The 24,975-nt window shown below is 50.8% G+C and overlaps 1 protein-coding gene and 1 long non-coding RNA gene across 17 annotated transcripts in view; both read left to right on the top strand.

The window, feature by feature from the left end:
* KIF7 (kinesin family member 7) overlaps positions 1 to 16,445 on the top strand; it is a 35,861-nt gene extending 19,416 nt beyond the window's left edge. For 5 of the 15 annotated variants that reach the window (XR_016018262.1, XR_016018263.1, XR_016018275.1 and 2 more), the window contains 12 exons: positions 4,351 to 4,553; positions 5,835 to 6,032; positions 6,450 to 6,575; positions 6,727 to 6,903; positions 7,778 to 7,993; positions 8,642 to 8,848; positions 9,427 to 9,625; positions 9,715 to 9,861; positions 10,079 to 13,725; positions 13,941 to 14,222; positions 15,879 to 16,117; positions 16,336 to 16,445. Coding sequence is in view for 1 of the 15 variants with exons in the window: in XM_088789346.1 (XP_088645472.1) it covers positions 4,351 to 4,553; positions 5,835 to 6,032; positions 6,450 to 6,575; positions 6,727 to 6,903; positions 7,778 to 7,993; positions 8,642 to 8,848; positions 9,427 to 9,625; positions 9,715 to 9,861; positions 10,079 to 10,443 (1,838 nt within the window). In the remaining 14 variants the exon portion in view is untranslated. Of the gene's footprint in view, positions 1 to 4,350; positions 4,554 to 5,834; positions 6,033 to 6,449; positions 6,576 to 6,726; positions 6,904 to 7,777; positions 7,994 to 8,641; positions 8,849 to 9,426; positions 9,626 to 9,714; positions 9,862 to 10,078; positions 13,730 to 13,940; positions 14,223 to 15,878; positions 16,118 to 16,335 lie in introns of those variants that run through there. The other 10 variants (XR_016018266.1, XR_016018270.1, XR_016018268.1 and 7 more) reach the window with 10 other exon arrangements.
* Positions 16,446 to 16,452: 7 nt separating this feature from the next.
* LOC148756093 (uncharacterized) lies at positions 16,453 to 24,349 on the top strand. Of its 2 annotated transcripts, none has more exons than XR_016018276.1 (5): positions 16,453 to 16,901; positions 19,067 to 20,105; positions 20,581 to 20,760; positions 21,202 to 21,303; positions 22,160 to 24,349. It is a non-coding gene; the product is annotated as an uncharacterized LOC148756093 (long non-coding RNA). The 2 variants fall into 2 exon arrangements; XR_016018277.1 differs by having other exon boundaries at positions 16,798 to 16,901; positions 19,067 to 19,179; positions 22,160 to 24,345.
* Positions 24,350 to 24,975: the final 626 nt, after the last annotated feature.

The following is a 24,975-nucleotide window of genomic DNA, read 5'->3' as shown; positions in this document are numbered from 1 at the left end:
AATCACGTTCCGTTTCGCTGTCTGACGTGCTTCACTCAGCACAATACTCTCCAGGTCCATCCAGGCCGCTGCAGATGGCAAGAACCCACTCCCTTCCCTGGCCGAGCAATGTTTCACTATATATATGGACCACCTCCTCTGTCCATTCATACACCCAGGCTGCCTCCACATCTTGGCCCTTGTAAACAGGGCTGCAATGGACATACGGATGCACACGTCCCCTCGGAGTAGTGTCTTGGGTTTCTTCAGATACTTACCAGAGTGGGTTACCAGGTCCTTTGTCTTCTGCTATAGTTTTTGGTTTAAAGTCTTTTGTTTGGAATAAGTATTGCCACCCTAGCTATTTTAGTTTGTTTCTATTTTCATGACATATCTTCTTCCATCCCTTTATTTTCAGTCTGTGTGTGTCTTAAAGTAACTGTTGACAGATATGTAAATACTGCCATTTTTATTCTTTTTTTTTTTTTTTTTTTCGTCTAAGATTTCTGGTAATAGTGATTTGGTGGTGATGAACTCCTAGGGTATAGCTTTTTTGTGTCTGGGAAGGTCTTTATCTGTCCTTCGAATCTAAATGATAGCCTTTCTGAGTAGAGCAGTCTTAGCTGAAGGTCCCTGCTTTTTATCGCTTTGAATATTTGCTGCCAATCCCTTGTCTGCAAAGTTTCTATGGAGAAATCAGCTGAAAGTACCTACAGGGGAGCTTCCGTAGACGGCTTTTCTCTTGCTCATTTTCAGATTCTCTCTTTGCCTTTAACGTTTGGCATTTTAATTATGATGTGTCTTGTGGGCCTCTTTGGGTTCATCTTGTTTGGGACTCTGTACTTTCTGGGCTTATGTATCTATTTTCTTTGCCAAGTTAGGAGGGTTTTCAGTCTTTATGTTTGCAAATAGGTTTTCAATTCCTTGCTCGCTCTTTTCTCCTTGTGGTACCCCTGTGATGCAAATGTTGGTACACTTAATGTTGTCCCAGAGGCCCCTGAAACTCTCCTCGTTTTTTTGGGATTCTTTTTCCGTTTTGCTGTCCTGATCGTGGTTCTCTGCTACCTTATTTTCTAAATTGCTGATTCGATCTTCTTCATTTAATCTGTTGATTCCTTCTAACGTATTCTTCCGTTTATTGTCTTTATTTCTGACTGGTTCTTTTTTTTTTTGTTTTCTATGTCCATTTTTTATGTTTCCTGTCTTATGTTTGTTGAAGTTCTCACTAAGATCGTTGGGCATCCTGATCACCAGTGTTTGGAGCTCTGCATCTGGGAATTGCTTGCCTCCGTTTTGTTTAGTCCTTTTGCTGTAGCTTTGCTGTGTTCTTTTGTTTGGGACATGTTTCTTTGTCTCCCCATTTGGCTGCTTCCCTGTGTTTGTTTCTATGTATTAGGTTGGGCTGCTATGTCACCTGGTCTTAATAGAATGGTCTCATGTAGTAGGTGTCCTGTGGGACCTGTGACTTGTTTGCGGGGCTCTGGTGCCTGCCCTGTCTGCTTTGTGGGTGTGTCGTCTTTGGAGGTGGCAGGTGATGCTCCAGCCCCGTCCGAAGCTGGCCCTGGGAGGGACCCGCTGCAGGCCAAGTTCAACTGCAGTCTGTGCCCCGTCAGGGACCACCTGGCATGAGCCACAAAGCGATTCAGAGATGGTCGCTGCCGGCCCTGTGCTCAGAGGTGCTTTGAGAGGCCAAGTTGTGAACGAAGGCCTGGTGTCGCTAGTGCCAGCCTGGGGCTGCTCAGCCAGAGGAACAAGACACGCTAAAGCCAAATGCTGCTTGTTTGGGTTTTGTGAACCTTTGAGAGATTTTAGGAACGTCTGCTGCATGAGCCAGGGTAAGCCGTTTATAAGGAAAAGCCACTGGAAGCGCCGGCAGATTAAAGGTGAGAGCCAGTTGGAGGGACACAGGGAGCGGGAGGGCTCAACAAAGAAACAGTGGCTCCGGCCAGGCCCCCCATCTGTGAGAAAGCTGCCCCTCCAGCCTACACCCTGAAGGTAAACAATTCGGTTTCTCCCCGTTCTGTGCCTTGTGCCTCTCGAGCTGCTGCCCCAGCGCTGGAGCTCAGAGCGGGTGAGTCCATCAGCGAGTAAGTCCGTGCGTGGGCCCTTTAAGGGAGCACCGAGGAGTCCAGTGGCCCTCGTCCCACTCAGCCACAATCTCTGCTGGTTTTCACAGCCAGAAGTTGCGGGGACTTCTCTCCCGGCACTGGAGCCCCAGGCTGCCAAGGGCTGGAACCCCTCCCTCCTCGGGGGGGCAGGGGACCTCCGCTGCTGAGATGTCCCTCCCGATTCTTAATGGTCACATGTGGGTGTGGGGCCAGCCTGTTCTGTGTCTGTCCCTCCTGCCAGTCTCAAGGTGGCTTCTTCTGTATGTCTGTCCTTCGTAGTTGTAGGGCTTCGGTTCAGACGATTCTCAATCATGGTGGTTCTGCAGTTTAGTGGTCATTGACGTGGTCCTGAGAGGAGGTGAGCACAGCGTTTACTCCACCATCTTGACTGGAAAATCCATCCGCCCATGTTTTAATTGGATTGGTTTTTTTGTTGAGAGTTGTGTGAGTTTTTTATGTATTTTGGATATTAGCCCCTTCTTGGAAGTATGATTTGCAAATATCTTTTCCCATTCAGTTGGTTGCCGTTTGTTTTGTTGATTGTTTCTTTTATTGTGCTGAAGCTTTTGCGTTTGTAGTCTCATTTATTTTTGCTTTTATTTTCCTTACCTTTGGCGGTAAGTTCCCAAAAACCTCTCAGATCCAGGCAGGTCCATAAGTTAACACTTTGTAAGCGGGCATTTTCCCGCCAAATCGCGTCATAACGCGGGGCTTTTTTGACATTTTCTCGCCAAAATTAGATTTTCCGTAAAATATTCATATTTTTCGATCTATTTGATATTTTTCTATGAAACTTTCAGTGTTTTAGTTTAAAAAGAGGTCTCTATTTATTTACTTTGCAAAATTTTTGCCGGTTCCAACTAAAGGCGATGTGACGAGTTTACTCGTTTCCCACAAAAAATGTGTTAAGTACCTGTGTTTTCTTTTATGTGTTTTATTGTTTCATGTCGTATATTCAAGTGCCTAATCCACTTTGAGTTAATTTTTGTGTGTGATGTCAGATGGCAGTCTAGTTTCATGCTTTTGCAGTTGGTTTTCCAATGCTCCCAATGCCGTTTATAGAAGAGGTTTTCCTTTTCCCCATTGACTCTGGCGATAATCAATTGCCCACATACACGTGGGTTTATTTCTGGGTTCTCAATGCTGTTCCGTCGGTCTATGTTTCTGCCAGTATGATATTGTTCTGATAACTATATAACTGTAGCTTTGTATTGTAATTTGAAATCAGGGAGTGTGATACCTCCAGCTTGGTTCTTTTTTCTCAGGATTGCTTTGGCTTCAGGGTCTCTTGGTCCAAAAGAATTGGAGGATTTTTTTGTTCTATTTCTGTGAAAAATGCCATTGGTATTTTGATAGGGATTGCATTGAATCTAGATTGTTTGGGTGGTATGGACTTTGTTCCTTTCTGCTGCGAGGGGGAAGTGGGGCACTGCTGCTGCCCTTCTTACATCCCAGGCTGTAGTGTGAGGGCTGCAGCCTGACTTCTCGCGCTGACCAGAGCTGCAGTGGGCGCCAGACTGCGCTGCGGCCGCCGTCCTGGCCCCTGCTACTCATTCCATTACCCCACTTTCTGATGTGCTAGAACCTAAATGTTGCAGGGGTGTTCGTGTGCTGGGCAGGGGGTCTTTTGTTGAGTTAGAGTTGTCCCACTTGTAAATTTAAGGGAGGGAGAAACACTGGAGTCTTATCACTCAGCCATGATGCTGACGTCATCCCCCAAAATATTTTGACCCAAATCCCAAACATCATGTCATTTCATCACGACGCCTTTCATCTTTGTGGACTTTTTAAAAACGTAAATAAAAATGCCATTAGCACATGTAACTGAAAGCATAAACACTCTTCCTTAATCACCCAGCAGTGTCTGTGCACAGCTGGTTTGCTTGATTCAGGCTCCAAAATGGTTCCCTACAGTGTTTGCTTGTTGGGTCTCCCCTCCATACTTCCTGCAAATGGAAGTTAGTTCCAGAGGCTTATTTACATGCAGGCTCATTGTATATGTATTTTAGCATGTATTAGGTGAAAATAAAACTAGTTCACCTGTGATTTCCCTGGGTCACTGCTATGGATGAGGCTAATTTCAAAAGTGAGTCTCTTGCAGGAAAAATAGAAGTCAGTCTTGGTGTTGGTGGTACAAGTCTTGGCACAACCCATGTAGGTGTCCGTGGCTGACAGAGGTTTGGAAAACCTCCCAGGGGATTGAACAGGTGGTCCTCATGGAGGAGAGGGGCTGCCTGTGCTGACGTGGCCCCTGTTCTTGCAGGGAAGGCGGCCCAGGCCCTGAACCGTCAGCACAGCCAGCGCATCCGGGAGCTGGAGCAGGAGGCCGAGCGGGTGCGGGCCGAGCTGAGTGACGGCCAGCGGCAGCTGCGGGAGCTGGAGGGCAAGGAGCCCCAGGATGCTGGCGAGCGGTCCCAGCTCCAGGAGTTCCGCAGGAGGGTCGCTGCCGCCCAGAGCCAGGTGCAGGTCAGCGTCAGGACCCGGGGGTGGCAGCTGCAAGTCAGGTGGGCTCTGGGGCCCAAGCTCACAATGTAACCTGTGAGTGCCACGGCGCTCGTGCCCAGGTGGCTGGTGGCGCTGATGCCCTGCTGACCTTCCAGGGTGAGGCTGGAGTTGTATCAAAGCTGGCAGTACCAGGGGTCAGCCCAGCTTTAAACACAGCATTGGCAGGGAGGTGGGTCCTGCCTGACAACCATCTGGGAGAGCAAGGAGGCCAGTCAGCCCTTCCTCGTGCAGCCCTCCCTCCGTTCAGCTCCCCATGCACTTACCTGTCCATCCATCTTCCCTCTGTCTGTCTCCCCATCAGGCCATGTAATCCACCTGTTTATCCCTTTATCAGTTGATGTGACCAAGTGTCCATTTATCCATCTCTCCTTTCACCTTTCTATTCCCTTTTATTGATCCATGAATTGTCGGTCCCTCCTGTTTTTTACCTTTACATGATCCCATCCATCTTTCTGTCTACCCATCCTTCCATCTGTCCGTCCATCTTTCATTCCTTTTCTCAGTTCAGGCGTCCAGGAGAGAATACACTAACGTGGTCAGGAACATGGGCTCTGGGGCTTGACTGCGTGGGTTTGAATCCTAGCTCTGCCATTTATTAGCTGTGTGTCCTTGGTCAAGTTTCCTAACCTCTCTGTGCTTCAGTTTCCTAATCTGTTAAGTGGGGATAATAATCCTGCTTTTTGATAGGCTTGTTAGGATCATTTAACATCCCCAGAGCACTTGGTATGTGCCTGGTGTGTAGTGTCAGTGTACCTCCCATTAGTAGTCTTGATATATATATATATATATATATATATATATATATATATATATTTTTTTTTTTTAATGAACTTTTTATTTTTTATTTTATTTTTTTATTGGGGTATATTGGGGACCAAACAGTGTGTTTCTCCAGGGCCCATCAGCTCCAAGTGGTTGTCCTTCAGTCCAGTTGGGAGGGCTCAGCTCAGCTCTATGTCTAGTCGCCATTTTCAATGTTTAGTTGCAGGGGGCGCAGCCCACCATCCTATGTAGGAATTGAACTGACAACCTTGTTGTTAAGAGCTCCCTTTCTAACCAACTGAGCCATCGGCTGCCCCAGTCTTGACGTTTTTATCCGTCCATCATCTCCCGTCCTGCTTTCCCTTCTGTCGCCCCATCTATCCACTCGTCGTTCCTCGGTCCGCCTGCCCTTGAGCGCCCAGCACTGGGCCGGACCGGCAGCGCCCTGCGCACCGCCCAGCAGAGGCTGTGTTCGCCCAGGTGCTGAAGGAGAAGAAACAGGCGACGGAGCGGCTGGTGTCGCTGTCGGCCCAGAGTGAGAAGCGGCTGCAGGAGCTCGAGAGAAGCGTGCAGCTCATGCGACAGCAGCAAGGGCAGCTGCAGAGGCGGCTTCGCGAAGAGACGGAGCAGAAGCGGCGCCTGGAGACGGAGGTGAACAAGCGGCAGCACCGCGTCAAGGTCTGTGTCCTGCCCTGGTCCCACCACTCACATCTACTGTCACTTGGCCTCCCTGAGTTTTTCTCACTTGCAAATGAGGAGAGTTATAGGAAAGTCAGGGCCAGGCAGGGTGAGAGTTCAGTGTCAAGCATGTCACCTCGTAGGAGCTGGATCAACGTTTGCTACCATTTGCTGGGCAGACTCAGGCGGGCGGCAGGGCTGGGGACGCTGCGCAGAGCTGTCTTGGGAGGGGGCAGGCAGGCACTGCGCTGGGCCTGGGGATTACAGGCTGGCTCCTGTGGGTCCCTGGCACACACAGCCGCCCCCAGCCTCTGGCCCCGCCCCTTGCCTCTGGCCCGCCCCTTGCCTCTGGCCCCGCCCTCAGCCTCTGGCCCCGCCCCTGATATCTGGCCCCGCCCCCTCACCTTTCATCCTCAGGAGCTGGAGCTGAAGCATGAACAGCAGCAGAAGATCCTAAAGATTAAGACCGCAGAGATCGCAGCTTTCCAGAGGAAGCGGCGCAGCGGCAGCAGCGGCTCTGTGGTTAGCCTGGAGCAGCAGCAGGTGGGCCTGGGCCGGCTGCACTGCCAGCTGCACCCACAGCCTGGCCGGGCAGCCCTGGCCATTGGCCAGGCAGCTGCTGGGCTCACCAGTCTCCCCAGCTGACCCCAGCCGCCTGCTGAGGCGCCTCCCCGCCTCTCCTTCTTTCCCTCAGAAGATCGAGGAGCAGAAGAAGTGGCTGGACCAGGAGATGGAGAAGGTCCTGCATCAGCGGCGGGCGCTGGAGGAGCTGGGGGAGGAGCTGCGCAAGCGCGAGGCCATCCTGGCCAAGAAGGAGGCGCTGATGCAGGAGAAGACGGGGCTGGAGAGCAAGCGCCTGCAGTCCAGCCAGGTGAGGTCCAGCCAGGTGAGGTCCAGCTAGGTGAGGTCCAGCCAGGTGCGGTCCAGCCAGGTAAAGCTCTCCTGCTGGGCTACAGCGTAGGGATCCCTCAGGTACTCAGTGCTTTAGGGTGTTTACGATGCAGGTGCTGAGGTGTGGGTAGAAACTCCGAGTGTCCATCCCACAGTTCTGTTCACCTCAGGAGCTTCTGCTCTGAGCCTGTGCAGGCAGGACAAGGAATGGCAGGTGCGATGGGCGAAGACAGCCTTCCGGGCACTGGAGGCGGCAGAGCTGCCCCCCCCCCCAGGTCTTGTGGGCTTCACCACTCCCTCGCGAGTAGGGTGCTACTGATCCAGTCTCCTGCTGTCAAATGGGGTCATAATGTTGCTCTGAGGATTCGAGGGGGGGGGGGCCTGTGAAACTCGGGTGCTTGGGCCGGATCCCCACAGGGTTCCAGACCCACCTCTGCTGTCGTGGATGGAGCACGCTGACGTGCAGGAGAGTTCAGGGCGCTGCTGCAGTCGCCAAATGTCCCCTGGCCGTTAGAGCCCTCACTTCCGCCATCTTAGGCTCCAGGAAGGGCCTTTTGGGTTTGGCCACTAATTTCCTGTAATTCTCATCACAAATTCCAGCCGTCGTCTCAGTGACAGGCTACCACCGTCCCGCTCTACTCTGGCCCTTGTCAGGAGCGCTGTGTCGTCTGTCTGTACCTTCCCTCCCGGCCGTCTCTGGGGGCTTCCACTCCTGGGCCAGGCCTCCCTGTCGAGCAGGCTCCGGATTAGAGGATTCTTGTGGGAAGGGCCTCTGGTCTCCTTAGCACCCACGGGTGGGCTGTTGCCCTGTGATGGGGCCCGCCCCTCCCCTGAGCCCCTGGTGCCGCCCCCAGGCCCTCAACGAGGACATCGTGCGAGTGTCCAGCCGGCTGGAGCAGCTGGAGCAGGAGCTGTCCGAGAAGAGCGGGCAGCTGCGGCCGGGCAGTGCTCAGAGCCAGCGCCAGCTCCGTGGGGAGATCGACACCCTGCGCCAGGAGAAGGACTCGCTGCTGAAGCAGCGCCTGGACATCGACGGCAAGCTGCGGCAGGGCGGCCTGCTGTCGCCCGAGGTACGCCCGGGTGCTGGCCCGCCCGCCCGGCCGCCCGCTGTCCGTCTGCTGGTGTCCTCTTGCTCTGGTCGTGCTGCTTTGGGACACGAGTCCCTCCTGTCTGTCAGCCCACAAAGGACTGGACTGGCCCCCCCTCTAGCTCCCTTGTCTGGGACACACAGGCTGGGCCTTGTGGCCTCTCGGTTCCCTTCCAGCTAGAACCTGGACTCGCTGTGCGTCCTGTGCTGCATTGACCGCTGGCCCACATGAGTCGGTTCCCCGTGTGGAACGAGTGTCGGGGCCACACCCGTGTGCCTCCCGTGAGCAGCGCAGAAAGCCTGTTACGTGCCTCACCCAGCAGAGTCTCTGGTGGCTCAGGGGCCGCCTCGCCAGGCCTTCCCTTGGGTGCAGGTCACTCAGATGCCCTGCGCTTCAGACAGCAGCCTCTGAGCAGAGCCCCAGCCGCCCCACCTGTGATGGAAGCGTCCCTGCTCCTGCCGTAGTGGGCAGGGGCACCTCTCTGGACGTGCTGCTGTGTGCTCAGGACGAGGGGACACTTAGTGCTCAGTTGTGGCTGTGTGTGTGCCGAGGACCTAGTCGTTGAGGGAGGGGGTGCCCGGCGGTGCAAGGAGCCGGGGCCCTCGTCCACGCATGCCCATGTCCGCACAGGAGGAGCGGACGCTGTTCCAGCTGGACGAGGCCATCGAGGCCCTGGACGCGGCCATCGAGTACAAGAACGAGGCCATCACGTGCCGCCAGCGGGTGCTGCAGGCCTCGGCCTCCTTGCTGTCCCAGTGCGAGATGAACCTCATGGCCAAGCTCAGCTACCTCTCGTCCTCGGAGACCAGAGCCCTCCTCTGCAAGTATTTCGACAAGGTGGGTCACGGGCCCACAAGCCCGTGCGTCTTCCTCCTGCAGTATGTCGGGGGGAGGGGCCCGAGGGCAGCTCCAGAGCATGTCCTGTGTCCTCCCAGATGGGAGTTGGACTCAGGACCAACTCCAGTCTGCAGGGCTGCCTCGCACTCGCCTCTTCAAAGCCTGTGTTACTTAGTGAAACAGACCATTTCGGGGTAGGTAGCCCTTGCCTAGATTGGTGGTTCTCAACAGGGGATGATTTTGCTAGTCCAGGGGACATGCAGCCATTTCTGGTTGTTGCCACAGCCGGGATAGAGGCCAGAGATGCTGCGTGGCCCAAAGTGTCAGTGGCCCGGAGGGGAAGCCCTGGCCTCTGAGACCCTACAATGTGACGATCTGCCTGTGAGCTCCTTACTGTGTCCCTGGGAAGGGGTTTGAGGCAGGGATGGCAAGTAAGACTCCTCCGCGAGCCAGCTCACCATGTGGGAATCGCTGCCTGAAATGCCTGAGGGCTCAGCAGGAGACCCTGGTGATTTCTTAGTGACATCTGCCATGGTGGCAACTTTGCCAAATGCCCGCTGTCCTGGGTCTCGGGACAGGTGGTGACGCTCCGAGAGGAGCAGCACCAGCAGCAGATTGCCTTCTCGGAGCTGGAGATGCAGCTGGAGGAGCAGCAGCGGCTGGTGTATTGGCTGGAGGTGGCCCTGGAGCGGCAGCGCCTGGAGATGGACCGCCAGCTGACCCTGCAGCAGAGGGGCCACGCCCAGGACCTGCAGCTGCTCCTGCAGCAGAGTCGAGGTGACAGGCCCTCTCCCGGCACCGGGCTTAGTGGCTGCCGCCTGCCCACCCTGCCCCCACCCCTCACCCCTCTTCTCTGTCCCCTCTAGACCAGCTTGGGGGAGGGCTCGCGGACAGTAAGAGGCAGTACGAGAGCAGGATTCAGGCTCTGGAGAAGGAGCTGGGCCGCCTCATGTGGATGAACCAGGAGCTGAGGCAGAGGCTCAGCGGAGTGACCGCCACGGCCCAGAGCAGGGGTAAGTGCTCGCCTGGACGGACGGACGGACCACGCTTTGCCCGGCCTTCCTTGCCAATGCCAGGTTCTTCCTTTGTTCTGGGGGAAGCTTAGAAGCCACTCCAACTTCAGCTCTTACTGGGGTGTTTTCATACGTAGCTTATTGCACTGGGGTGTTGGGAAGCTAGGGTTTCAGGATGGTGCTGCTCCCTCCATGACAAGGATGTCCTCGGGGACAGGTGGGGAGAAGAGGACCCTGTGCCTGGAGAACAGACAACCCCTTGGCAATGAAGACGAGCTCCTCCCAGCACCTGAGCTTCTCTGGCAGCACCCCACAGTGGAGGGTGTCCCCCGTGCCCGGGAGGAGGCGCGGGATGTGGTCCGGGCCCCACTCCCGCTGACCTGGAGACGCTCCAGCCTGTGCGGTGAAGAGCAGGGCTGCCCAGAGGAGCTGCGCCAGCGGGAGGCCGCGGAGCCCCTTGGGCGGGTGCTGCCCGTGGGGGAGGTAGGTCTGCCCTGGAACCCGGGGCCCTTGACCAGGCCCCGGAGGGAGCTGCGAAGGGCCAGCCCAGGGATGATCGACGTCCGGAGAAACCCCCTGTAGTCTCCTGGGCAGAGCCGGCCGTGGAGGGAGGTGCCGAGGCTGCCGAAAGGTACCGTGGCCTATGCGTCTGCACAGGACAGGCTCCCTCGCCTCACTGAAAACCACATCCTGAGCTTCTGACGACTGGAGCCAACAAATTTGCACAACAACCCAAATGAATTGGATGGAACTCACTTTTTTTAAAAAAAACGCAGATTCCTACCACTCCTTTAAAGCTGCGGTACCCGATCACCAGCTTTTGGCTTCTTGTTTCAGAACAATTCTAGTCTCAACGCATGTGCCGTTCTGGGGTTCAGCCAAGGATGGTCACAGAATGGCCAGTGGCAACAGGTTGTGTTTTAAAAAGGATGTTATATATATATGGGGGCAGGGGCGGGGGGAGATTGAGAAACAGCACACTTTTAGCATTTTGTAAAACCATTTTATAATAAATGAGAATAATCTCCAGAGAAACGGGATTTTTCACTTAGAGTTTGACAATCACAGGAGTCAGATCTGGGAGCACGGCAGGCTTGAAAGTTTTCCAGAGCCCATGGGACAGCGCTGAGCCAGCCCCCTGGCTGAGAGTTGATAGCAGGCTGGCCCGGGGGCATCGCAGGCGCACCCACAGCTCAGTGTGTCCCCACGCATGGCGGAGTGCCGAGGGGAAAGTATTCAAGCAGTGTCATGGTCATAATTCACCTCGGGCTGGAACATTCCACAGAAAGGCCCTGAAGGCTAAGTAGTCAGAGGTGACGATTGTTATGTGGAAAATGTGTTCTGCTTCCCGCCCGCCCCGGGCTTGGTTAGTGTGTGGAGCTTCAGTTACAAATGCTGCCCGTCTCAGGGTCCCAGCCTTACAGCAGCTTCACAAAGGACCCGTCGTGGTGGTGGTGGTGGGGTTCCTTCCCCCCCTCACGAGCGGTGGTGGGGTCCTTCCCCCCCTTCACGAGCGGTGGTGGGGTCCTTCCCCCCCTTCACGAGCGGTGGTGGGGTCCTTCCCCCCCTTCACGAGCGGTGGTGGGGTCCTTCCCCGGCTTCACCAGCGGTGGTGGGGTCCTTCCCCCCCTTCACGAGCGGTGGTGGGGTCCTTCCCCCCCTTCAAGAGCGAGGCAGAGTGGTCCTGACTCGCCACGGGCATTGCCAGAGTCTCACAGTTCTGCTCCTCGCTTGGTTCCTGATTCGCAAGCGGACCCCGCGTCACAGCAGCAGGTACCCCAGCTCCCTAAGGGGCAGGGGCGCTGGGTTCGGGCAGGACCTGGAGGTGGGTGGTGGCCCACGGGGTGACCTTCCCTTCGTCTTCTGAAGTTGCCCAGTTCCATTAAAGCCAGGCTTAGGCATGTGCAGGTCAGCCGGGCCCTGGGTACACTGCTGAGAATTCCGGTATGGTCTGCACCCCGGAACTCCCCACACACCCAGAGAAAAGTGCTCTTACGTAGAACACTGCTGTGCAGGCTGCAGGGGCTCGGGACAGGCCCAGGAGTGTGTGCAGTGAGCAGGCCCCGGCCGGTTCCATCCTCACTAGGTAATCAGCTTCTTCCGTGTGTATGTCCTGCTGATGGCACGTCTCCTGGAGAGTGTTCGCCTGAAAGGAGACTCCTCTGCCGCTGGGGGCAACACATCCACGCCCGCATCTAGAAAAAGGCAGGAGGAAGGCTTAGCATGCAGGAGGAAAGACGTGCAAAGCTGCAGAGGGTTACACAGGAAGGCGCTCCTGCAGGAACGCTCCGCACAGTTCCACCCTGAAGGTCAACACCGAGCTGCCGGTGAAAGGCAAAGTACGTCTCATACGTGAGACGGGTCGTTTGTCTGTACGCTCTTGTTTGTTGTCTCAGCCCGGTGGGGCTTATGCTGTTTTGCATGATTCCTGTCACGGTCTGTGAGGGAAGAGGATTACCGAAGGCCCCGTCTCCTACAGTTCCAGAAGGAAACCTTTCTAACCAGTGCAGGTCACAGGCTCCGTCCTGTTCTTTGCCAGGCAGCAGCCATCCCTCCGTCATGCAGAACATCTAGGGACACGGGAAAAGGGAAACGGCTGGCTCGAACACTCTCCAGACTCCAGTTCCAACAGGTGAGTAGGACACTGTGGGCCCACTTGTGTCACCAGTTTCAAAAAGCTGTAGGATTTTGAGGGGGTTTCTGTTCAAATGCACACGTGCTAATGTGGAGTTTGGGAAGGGCACGTTACTGACTGCAGGAAAAACCGTCTGTCCCCTACTCGGCCAGTCCCTGACTCCCAAAATTCAACTGCCGTGAAGCCCTGAGCTAACTCCGGGGAGTCCCCCACAGGATCGAAGGTAAAAGTCTCTGGGACCTTCCACAAATCACCTCTGGCCTGAGAGGAGGGCGTCTTCCCGTGGAACAGCAGTGGGGACTGGGTCAGAGCCTGGAGACCACTGGCGGACAGGCAGCCCCGCACGGCACAGCCAGAAGGTGGGGGGGAGCCTAAAGAGACGGAACAGGGTCAGCACTGCCCCGAGGTGTCCCCAACAAGGCAGCCCGAGCCTTCTTAAGCAGCAGCTCGTCCTGCTTGCCAGGCACGGCTCAGCGGAAACCACAGGGCGACACTCACCTGAGAGGAACACTCTGTCGTCCCCCGGGGAAGGGGGCGCGCTGTTGCACTTTCATACTTGGAGAATTTTCCTCACTCGTACAAACCTCTGAGTCTTCTCTGTGCTAAACCCTTAGCTAACTGGTTTTTAATTTTTCTTCTTTAAAAGACAGTTAAAGTGTGGTCGGCGTCAGCCAGACGCTGCTGCTGAAAAGCTTCTTCGCGGAAAAATCGCCCATCAACCGGGCGGCCCACTCCTAGTGGGCGGTGCCCTGTGTCTCGGTCCCTCACTCCCTGGGATGGGACAGAGCAGCTCTCCGAGGTCACAGGCCCCTGCGGGGCTGTGGGTGCGACCCGGGGCGGCCGAGGGGCAGACGTGCGCTCTCTGCTTCCCCTCACACGCTTCAGCCTTGTTCCCGGCTTCGATTCCTGCAGCTCTGCCATCGCTGCTCAGCGCTGCTTGCCGTTCACAGGAGGTGGGTGTGGGATGGGCCCTGGGGGCCGCGGGCTGGTGGGAGGGGCCCGAGTGCTGCCCTGATGCTCCTGGACGCCTGGCTCCTCCGGCCTGTGTGTGTCCCGGCCGGTGTGCAGGTGGCCTTGCCTCCCGCGGAGCTCTGTCCCCAGACGGCTTTGCAGAATCTTCCACCCCAAGTGACAGTGCTGTCGGCCTGCGCACACGAACAAAGTGGTGATGGATGCGCTTGGTCAACTGTATTTCCTTGGATGCAAACTGTGGCTAATAAAGACTGAACGTGAGTGGCGTGGGGACGTGTGCCTTTGTTGTTTGTGAGAGGGGCACACAGCCTTGTCGGGAGCGTGGCTGTGTGTACAAATGGCTGGACGGTTTCACAGCTGTGACGCCGTACAGATGTGGGTGCTGTGTCTGCACAGGGGTGGGGGTGTCGTGCCCGCCTGGTTGATGGAAAGCAGTGAGATGGGGACTTGGCATCTTGTCGTCTGTCTGCAGAGATCACGGTCAGCAGCTGAGTCATTTCTTCCATCTGTGGGGACTGAGAGCAGGACGTGGGAGGCTTCGGCCGGCCGTGGTGGCTGCAAGTGCTGAGTGCCACGGCCAGGTCGCCACCGTGGACTCTGGGGAACTTCTGTCAGACCGTGTCACTCCTGGTCAGAACCTGTGCCCCACGTGCCCAAGTGATGCTGACTCCTCTCTGTGGCCCCGGGGCAGAACCCCCTCGCCTCTGGCAGGCGTGACACGTTTCACCCGTGACACAGTTCACTTATCACACAGGTGTGTTGAATTTCACTTTCCAGACACTCGTAATGTATGTCACTTATTGCACTTAAGGCCGTGCTGTGTTTCACTTATTACATGGGCGTCATATATTTCACTTATCACTTGTCACACAGGCATGAATAATGTCTCACTTATCATATATATTTATTATATGTTATGTTTATATACATTTATTACTTATATTACATTTATTGCATATATTATATTACATTGATTATATAGATCTTACATTTATAGAGTAATCACTGGTGTTTCAATACTACACGTGCACGGCTCACTGTCAGGTGTCCCATAGGCCTGCAGGCCGATCACACAGGTGTATCAGTTGCAGAGGTTCCTCAGGAGAAGAGTTAGAATGGGGGCTTCCACCCCTTCTTTCTGTCCCTCCAGTCATCTGACTCCCATCTTTTGTCGCCCGTCGTCCTGTCATCTGGTGTCCCATCGTCTGCCACCCCTTTCTGGTTCTGGGCCCCCCTCCACTTACCTGTCCTTACGGTCCTTGCACGACTGAGAGGAGAAGAAATGCCAACATTTCCTGGGACTGTTGTTTCAGGGGAGGAGAAACTCAGGCAGGAGAGATGGGGTGTAACGGGGAGAGAGACTGGGGGGGGGCTAGAGACTCAGTAGTAGAGACGCAAGGGAAGACTCGGGAGAGACACTGAGGGGCAGAGACAGACTCACAGTGGAGAGACGGCGGGAGGTGGGAGGCAGAGAGATGCGGGCGGGCGGCTGATGGAGGGAGAGTCATGCGGGGGAGACAGAGCCGGAGGGGAGGGAGGGCCACAGCCCCCGGCAGAGACGCAGACTCAGCGCCGGGACGAGTGGGGAGATAACGGGTGGAGAGTTGGGGTGAAATACTCGAGGGAGAGACCGGGAGGAAACGGAGGGGGAACAGACTCATATAGAGACTCCTGTGGGGGAGGCTGAGGGGAGAGAGACTCGGGAGGGCCTCATATATTTGGGGGTGACACTCCATGTAGCAACTGGGGAGAGGCGGGGAAGACACTTGAGGGAGAGACTGGAAGATTTGGGGGGAGACGAGCGAGGAAGAGACTGAGGGAGAGAGAGTGAGAGAGACTCAGGGGGAGACTCAGCTGCAGAGACGGGGGGAGAGTGAAACAGGAGAGGCGCAGAGTGGGGGGAGAGTGGGTGGAGGGTCAGAGGGGAGAGAGTCCCATGTCCTCAGGTGACACTTGGGGGAGAAACTGGGAGTCTACTGAGGGGGGAGAGACTCAGAGAGAGACCCAGGGTGGGGGAGACAAAGGCGAGTTTGAGGGGAGTCAGAGGCTGTGGGGACAGAGCCCCAAAAAGCAGTTTCCAGGCTCTCGGCCTCACATAGAAAGCTGCTGCCTCAGGTAGTAAACGGCCGTCAGCTGTGGCCAGTGAGCCACCGGCCAGTAAGATGACAGCGGTGGCTGCGCTGTAGCAGAAAACGGGCTGAGCAAGAAGATGGCGGCTGGGCCTGCAGGGCGGATGCAGAGGCGGGTGTCGCCAGCGAGACCATAGTGGTGACTCCCCTCTCTGTGGCTCCGTGGGTGTCCCTTTTGGCCTCCCCATGTCCTGCGTTCTCATGTGGGGAGCGGGAGCAGAGACCCCGCATGAGAAATGGCGCAGCGAGCAGGGTGTGGTGTCGGCCAAACTCTCTGAAAGGTGATGGAGCAGTTTACACGTATGAACACACAGTCTCAGGAAGGCCAGGAGCAGCAGCTGCCAGAGAGCGGGACCCCGTGCAGGGGTGGGAGGCGTGGACGGTTCCCCACCAGCACCAGCGGGAGAAGCAAAGGTCACTGCAGTTGTGGCCGTGGGGGCTGTGCTCGCGGAGGCAGCACAGGTGCGGGACTTGGAGTCCCCGGAGACAACGCTCGCTGAGTCCTCGGTGGGAGATGCAGGTGAGGTCAGCGTCGTCCCTCACCCCCAGGTCGGGGAGGACTGGAGCCTCGCCCTGCGGAGAGGGCACATTGTGAGGCTAACGCACAGCCCTGGCGAATGACTGTGGACCGTGGGGAACGGGCTCCATCCCGAATTTAATGGCCTGCGTGACTGTTTGTTTGGGAACGTACCGCCATGTAGTGGAACTGGCGGATGTTTGCTTTTGTGTCCCAACCAGCCACCGTCGAGAGTATGTGAGAAACCCTGAGTGTGTCCAGGAAGTCTGGCTGTGCCCAGAGACTGGCTGTGTCCAGGATATTGCATTTACCTTGTCGCGTAGATTGTGAGGTGAGACCCTGTAGGGGTGGAGGGTGGGGACAGAGCCCGGAGTGCAGTTTCCAGGCTCTCAGCCTCACGTGGAAAGCTGCTGGCTCAGGTAGTAAATGGCCGTCAGCTGTAACCAGTGAGCCACTGGCCACTAATATAACTGCCGTGGCTGCACTGGCAGCAGATGGGGGCTGGCAAGACGATGGCTGAGCTGGCAAGCGCGGATTGCGGTTAGCAAGTGGGGTTGGTTGGTTGACAGAGAAGTGGACGGCAGGTTGCAGACGGCCCCTGCTTCCTGTGTCTCCAACCCAGCCGCCGGCAAGAATATAGTGATGACTCCCCTACCTATGGCTCCGTGGGTGTTCCTTTTTGGCCTCACCATGTCCTGCGTTCTTATGTGGGGAGCGGGAGCAGAGACCCCGCAGGCCGCCCTGCACGACAAATGGCGCAGCGAGCAGGGTCTCCCGCATGACATGGGTACGTCTATCTCAATGGATCCCTTTACGACAGTGTAGCGCTGTTGTACGTTGTGGGGACAGAACCTCAAAAAGCAGTTTCCAGGCTCTCGGCCTCACATAGACAGGAGCTGGCTCAGGTAGTAAATGGCCATCAACTGTGATGGGATGGCCATCAGCTGTGGCTAGTTGGCCGTCAGCTGTAACCAGTGAGCCATTGGCTACTAATATAACTGCCGTGGCTACGCTAGCAGAAAGAGAAAAATGGGGCTAGCAAGAAGATGGCGGCTGGGCTGGCAAGCGTGGATTGCTGTTAGGATGGCGGGTTGTGGACAGTGTGGATCCAGCCTCCAGTGAGAGTATAGTGCCGCCGGTGAGAATATACTAGTATGACTCCCCTACCTATGGCTCCGTGGGTGTCCTTTTTGGCCTCACCATGTCCTGCATTCTTATGTGGGGAGCGGGAGCAGAGACCCCGCAGGCTTCCCCGCCGGACGCCCTGCATGACAAATGGCGCAGCGAGCAGGGTCTCCCGCATGACAACGTCATGTACACAAGTTGACATTCTTAACTTCCCAGAATATGAGTGAGAGAAGCGAAAAGACTATAGGAAAGTTTGGTGATGTACGAATTTGCTGGATTTCCCTTGTAGCTAGACAAGTACTTGGTTTGTTCTAGGTCATCTGCTTTTATTTTGAAATTGCTGTTGATTTCAACTAAAAAAGGTTTTGCACAGGTTAACAATCAGGCAATTTTAAAAAACAGTTAAGTGTATAGAAAATTATATATTAGAAATACCTTTTGGTGATGGGGTGCAGGTAGTTGCTATCAGAACTATTGACAGTTACTTTGAATATTGTCATTTACAATTTTCTGTTTTGGGTAGCAAGCGATAGCAAGTATATTACTTTATATATTAAGAAGTTCACGTGTATTGGGGTGGTACTTTATACTGAGTATAATACAGTTTTAGTGAGTATAGTACAAGTTTTAGTCATTTTTCTCTCTGATCCACCCTCTGTAATACAGTCAAGTAGTTACCTTAGTAAAAGTAGATTTGAAGGTCATGCTTCTATTTAAAAACATTTTATTAAAACAGTGGTTTCTAGTTGTTGCCATTGAATATGGAATTCCTGAAAAGCGTATGTGTCTATTTTTGTAGTAATATCTACGAACCATAGCCGTGATTTCAGAAAACTTGAATTAGCATACTTACGACTCTATTGAATAATCACATATCACATAGAAAACATGAAAATAGGATGAAATGAATAGCATTTTATTTTGTGTACCTAATCAGGCCGAATTTATACTATTGTTAGCTAACAGCAGATAACAAAGTATACATTTACGACACATTTATTCTTAGCAATAGCAGATGTAAATATTTAAAAGGATGAACTTGATAATTTCAAGTGTTTTCTGCGGATGCCTTCTCAGAACTGATTGCATTACCATTGTTTTTGCCTCATCAGATGGGTGGTGAAGAGACGGTGAGATTCAAGGAAAATGTCACCCTTCCCTTTTTTTAAGTTACTCGTGTTTGCACAATTAGTATTATCTTCAGTCTGTAGCTCTTGAGAGAAAGATCTTTTAAAACAACTTGCCTACTTTATGATAGTTTAATTAAAACCAGATACTGTCGTCCACAACTCCACTTAGCCAGGCCCACAAACGTGTAGCCTGTGGCAGTGTGTGTTGGAAGCGTGCGAACGAGAGAGAGTGAGGTGTCAGCGCACCTCAGAGCTGTCACTGCCCTCCCGCAGGACATGTGTGCCAGGTGACAACAGTTGGGAACATCTGATGTATCACCCAAGCAAGGGTTCTGGTGACAGTCACCATGGTATTTTGATTTTTGAAATCTTATTATTATTTTTTTTTAAGTTTAACATTATAGTCTAGTAAATGGCCACACATGCTTTCTTGTGCTATGAAACACGGAGGCGCTGATAAGCAGCTTCCGGGCCAAGCCTGACTTCTGAAGTTCCTGAGGCTCATTCACCTTCTCTGCTCGTTACATTGTAAACAAGTGTGGATGAAAGGCCCATGTCAGAGGCGGTAATCAGATGTCTTGGCAGCGTTAGGAAATAAACAAGTTCTTTTTTGTAGACAAATGTGGACTTTGCATTTGGTCTCTGTTAGGCTCGAGGTAGAAATCTACAGTGGTTCTTGTGGTTTGTCTTTCAGAAAGAGAAAAGGGAGCTGGAATCGTGGGCCGGGCACCCATTCTTGAGCGTGGAGTCGGCCGACAAGCAGATGGGCAAGGAATTGTGTCCTGGGCGGAGCGTCTGCCAGAAAAGGTGAGCGTAGGATCGAATGTGGGTTTGAGCTTCGGACATCTGTTGGAGAGCAGTTTCACCTCTTTAACTTCAGTGAGTCCCAGCCACAAAGCCTTTCTCGGGGGTCCTGAAATTCTCCATTTCCATCGGGGGACAGTTACAGTAGGTTGTCAGAGTCATAAAAGAAATTGGGGGTTGCCCTAGGTGGTTGGCCCCTCCCTCGCCTAGAGACACAGGAAGAAAACACCAGGTGGGGTCAGGGTCTTGCTGTAGAAACGAATTGGATGAGCAGTAATCCATGTAACGGCTGTAGTCACTCTCACCCAGAAAGGAAGTGGAGTTCTTTTCTTAGGCTTTCCTTCACAGATGATCCATATCTGATATCTGTGATCTCCTGTGTTTTAATTTCTGTAAGCTCTTTGCTGCTGGCAGAAATGTTAATCCCTGCAGAAGAAAGCTTTGGCGTTCTTATTCTTGCCAGCAGCCCAAGTGAATATTAAGAAAACGCCTTGTGAACACAGCCAGTCCCGTGTTTCTATTGCACACTCCCAGCATGTTCAACCTTGAGTTTGACCTCCAGGGTTTGCAGTAAGGAGAGGAATAGGAGAGAGGAGAGAAGGGAAGAGGGAAGATGGTGAGCCAAGGACCGCTGCGTTAGAATGTCATGTATTTATGTACATGCGAGGCTTTGGGGTCCAGAAATAAAGCACATGCCGTCAATACCTTGAGGAAATCCCATCCGATGGGAGGAGAAATGTGTGAAGTGTTGATGTCCATTGTGTCGCGCAGAGGAAGGCCAGTTTCCCCCTCGGCATCTTGTGCTGAGTTTGCCAGCCGGTGGCGCCCTCAGGAGAACAGTGAAATAGACCTGCATTTTGTCTTTTTCCCCCGAGTGATCATGTGTGTGGCTGTGAAGGGAAGATTAGAAGGAGGTCCAGCCTGCCACGGTGGGCCCTTTAGTGTATATCGTGTGTGTGTGTGTGTGTGTGTGTCTGTATACATACAGGTATGTAGAGAGACAGCCACACACATATACATGCATGGGAGCCAAAAACATGTCTACAAGTGGACACTTTGGTCAGCGTTGCTCAAGCAGTCGTTCTCTGTAAGTGTCGGACGCTGAGGGGCACCTGTGATTGCACAAGTCCAATGTGACTTGTGTTCATCTTTTGTTATCGGGACATATTACAATTTTGATACAGTTTTCCTTTCTTAAAATGTGTGTACATCTTTGGGCATCCTCGACATGCATACATTTCATTTCATGCTGTCAATATTTAAAATGCTGTCAATATTTAAAAATTATTTGAGACCTGTCATAAATGCTTTTATATAAAATACCATTGTATTTCTATAACAATTATGAAAGCACTGGGTACTGATTATACCAATTGACTGTATATGTGAACAATTATTTTTCAGAATCGAAAGGCACGTGTGCATCTCCTCCACTTCTTAAAAATGGAGTCATTCCTAGTTCAGTAGGAGGCAGCTCTGAAAATGGTTCCCCAGTAGAATCCAGGTGCCTCGATCAGCGTTTCCTACAAGGCCTAGAGTTTCCCACTGTTCACAGGGAGTGTGGACCACACCACCATTGTGTAGGTACGTACGACTCATTGTGGCTCCAGTGAATGAGATAAACCGTAACTTTTCACTTTCCGTGCTCTTTGCGCTAGAACACTCATAGAATGCCTAACAGGCTACACTTGTGTTAGTTAGCATGCTGTGTAGTCAGACATCTACCAAGAACTACAGAGAAAAACAGCAGGCTGTTTTCTGTAAACTCGGAACCTATTTTCTGACTTAAATATTAATTCTGTCTAACTTACTTGACACTCTAATGCCTGGAAATTTGAAGGTCGTCATGCAACACAATGCTTCCTGGCAGTCCCAAGATGTAGCAACATACTTTTCTTCTTTTAATATTTCAGAGCCTTGCATATCATCTTCTGTTGAAATGGAAAAGAATAATGTACTGTTGAAATGGGATTTTGACAACAGACCATATATTTTCCGTGGTGAATATGTTGAGTTTCTTTGTAGGAGGGAGACTTACGTAGCTCAGTTATCTACTGTTGGAGCTGAACTTGGAGTGTGATGTGACAGAGGGCAGATAAAATATCCAAGACGTATTCAAAAACAAAGGTGAGACGAGGCCTGTGTCTTACAACTATTTTTTGATTGTTTGTTTTTTAGTCATTGTCAGTCAACAGTCATCATATTGTAAATTTCAGAAATATTAGGCTCTACATTTCTACTTTTTGGTCATTATAAAGGAAAAAATAATTTTCTTTCTTTCTTTTTTTTTTTAACTAACAAAGCTCCTACAAGTATTAACTAATTGAGAAAACTTTCTGAGTTATCCAAACTGAAAGCATTGTGTCTTATTTGATATTTGCAACACTTTGGCAATTAGGTAAATAAATCAGTTTATATGTACAATATTTAAATGTGAAAAAATTACCTATGTTTTCAGAGGTAGAAAAAGTCACATTGTCTTCCATTTCCCAGTATAGGTTCATGTATAGATACTAAAGGTTGGAAACACAGTTGTATAAATCTTTCAGCTGATAGGAGAACATGCAAATAACAATGATTAAAATTATTAAAATAATACCACAAAAAGATGGGTATAAAACTTTTATATTTGATTTTTAACTGTGGTAAAAATCAGAATAGAAAACTTTCATATGCCATTTAAATGTTTTAGTGTATCTTTGATTTGTAGTTCCTAAAACAAAAGAAAGAAATAACTTAGAAAAATTGTAAAAAAAAGTGTTTATGTACTAAATGACATTGCGTTTATAAAAGGGACTTTATAATTTTGCAGTTTATAATTTATAATTATAATTTTGCAAGTGTGTTTTCATGCTTTCAGAAGTTCCTAGTTAAACCAATGACTAATTACATGAAATATCAAAGGACTGAGGCTAATAAATACTTGACCAGAAGTGATGCTTATTTTGAAAATCTCTCTCTTTTTCTCTCACCCCTCTCTCAGCCTTTCTTACCAAGGATGCTGTCTTATCCAGAACCCGCGAGGACATAGAATGAATTGCAGAAAGAAGATTCATGTTTCAACACATTATAAAATCCTTTATGAAACGTACTTTTTAGAAGAAAAATGTTGAATTAAAAACTTGTAAGTTTTGGCCGGCCCAGTGGCTCAGGCAGTTAGAGCTCCATGCTCCTAACTCCGAAGGCTGCCGGTTGGATTCCCACATGGGCCAGTGGGCTCTCAACCACAAGGTTGCCGGTTCAACTCCTCGAGTCCCGCAAGGGATGGTGGGCTGTGCCCCCTGCAACTAACAACGGGCAACTGGACCTGGAGTTGAGCTGCGCCCTCCACAACTAAGACTGAAAGGACAACAACTTGACTTGGAAAAAAGGCCTGGAAGTACACACTGTCCCCCAATAAAGTCCTGTTTCCCTCCCCCAAGAAAATCTTTTTAAAAAGCCCAAAAACTTGTAAGTTTTCACACACTGTCCCCAATAAAGTCCTGTTCCCCTTCCCCCAATAAAATCTTTTAAAAAAACCCAAAAACTTATAAGTTTTCACTTGCTTGAAGATTTGAACCTAGATTGTTTATAATAAATATTTTCTGTACCTGTAAATATAAAGCCAGAACATATCCTTTCATTTCTAATTTGGATGATTTCACATGTAACCTATTTGTAAACAAAAGCCAGAACATGTCCTTTCATTTCTAGCTTTCATTTCTAGTATCGTTTCATTTCTAGCTTTCATTTCAAGTTTCATTTCTAGCTTTACATTTCTAGCTTCATTTTGAGTTTCATTTCTGGCTTTCATTTCGAGTTCGAGTTTCATTTCCAGTTTCATTTCCAGTTTCATTTCTAGTTTCATTTCTAGGTTTCGAGTTTCATTTCTAGTTTCGTTTCTAAGTTCGTTTCATTTAGAGTTTCATTTCTAGTATCATTTCCAACTTGCATTTCTAGTCTCGTTTCGAGTTTCATTTCCAGCTTCATTTCTAGTTTCGTTTCGAGTTTCATTTCTAGCTTCCATTTCTAGTTTTATTTCTAGTTTCGTTTCTATTTCTAGCTTTCATTTCTAGTCTCTTTTCATTTCGAGTTTCATTTCTAGCCTCATTTCCAGTTTTATTTTGAGTTTCATTTCCAGTTTCATTTCTAGCTTCGAGTTTCATTTCCAGTTTCATTTCCAGCTTTATATCTAGTTTCGTTTCTGTTTCTAGCTTCATTTCTAGTTTCGTTTCATTTCCAGCTTCATTTCTAGTTTCAGTTCATTTCTAGCTTTCATTTCGACTTTCATTTCTAGTCTCATCTCGCTTTCGTTCCTAGTTTTGTTTCATTTCGAGTTTCCAGCTTCATTTCGAGTTTCCAGCTTCATTTCGAGTTTCATTTCCATCTTCATTTCCAGTTTCATTTCTAGCTTTCATTTCTAGTTTCATTTCATTTCTAGGTTTCAAGTTTCATTTCTAGTTTCATTTCTAGCTTTATTTGTAGTTTTATTTCTAGTTTTATTTCTACTTTAGTTTCCATTTCTAGCTTCATTTCTAGTTTCATTTTGTAAGTTTCATTTCGAGTTTCCAGCTTCATTTCGAGTTTCATTTCTAGGTTTCGAGTTTCTAGTTTCGTTTCTAAGTTCGTTTCATTTAGAGTTTCATTTCTAGCTTTCATTTCTAGTATCATTTCTAACTTGCATTTCTAGTCTCGTTTCATTTCGCGTTTCATTTCCAGCTTCATTTCAACTTTCATTTCTAGTCTCATCTCGCTTTCGTTCCTAGTTTTGTTTCATTTCGAGTTTCCAGCTTCATTTCGAGTTTCATTTCCAGTTTCATTTCTAGGTTTCGAGTTTCATTTCTAGTTTCGTTTCTAAGTTCGTTTCATTTAGAGTTTCATTTCTAGTTTCATTTCTAGGTTTCTAGTTTCATTTCTAAGTTCGTTTCATTTCTAGCCTCATTTCTAGTTTCATTTCTAGCTTAATTTTGAGTTTCATTTTATAAGTTCATTTCATTTCGAGTTTCCAGCTTCATTTCGAGTTTCATTTCCAGTTTCATTTCTAGGTTTCGAGTTTCATTTCTAGTTTCATTTCTACAGTTCGTTTCATTTCTAGCTTTATTTCTACTTTAGTTTCTATTTCTAGCTTTCATTTCATTTCCGGCTTTCTAGTTTCGTTTGTATTTCTAGCTTCATTTCGTAATTCATTTCTAGTTTTGTTTCATTTCGAGTTTCCAGCTTCATTGGGTTTCAGCTTCAGTTTCATTTTATTTCTAGTTTCACTTCTGAAATGACCTAACCTAGAAATAATGATTCTAAGTCGTTTGATTCTAGCTTTCATTTTCTAGCATTCATTTCTAGTTTGGATGATTTCATGTGTCTTAGGTAGATCTTAGTTCTAATATGTTGTTAGTTTCAATTGGTTCGAGAGGGGCCCAGAGTCGAACCTGGCTTCGCTCAGTGGAGCCCGGAGCCCCGGAGCCACCCCGTGAGCCCAGGAGCCGGGGCTGCCCCGGGGCGCTCAGCTAGGGAAGGTGCCGTGTTCAATTTTAGTCGCTGGGGACACACACAATACAAACAACCCCCTGCTGTATTGAACCCGGCATCCTTGTGGTTACAGCCCGCGCTGTAACCACTTGAGCCACCCGGGAGCTCAGCTGCAGCTCAGCTCAAGGTGCTGTGTTCAACCTTAGTCGCAGGGGGCAGCACACAAACCATCCCCTGCGGGACTCGAACCAGCAACCTTGTGGTTGAGAGCCCGCGCTCTAACCAACTGGGCCACTCGGGAGCTCTGCAACAGCGAAGCTCAAAGTGCTCTGTTCAATCTTAGTTGCAGCCAAA

Source organism: Rhinolophus sinicus, chromosome 13 (genome assembly GCF_057876585.1).
Source record: "Rhinolophus sinicus isolate RSI-liver-muscle chromosome 13, RSI-T2T, whole genome shotgun sequence".
NCBI lineage: Eukaryota > Metazoa > Chordata > Mammalia > Chiroptera > Rhinolophidae > Rhinolophus > Rhinolophus sinicus.
Note: the sequence above shows the minus strand (reverse complement) of the source record. Positions and strands in the feature narration are given on the sequence as shown.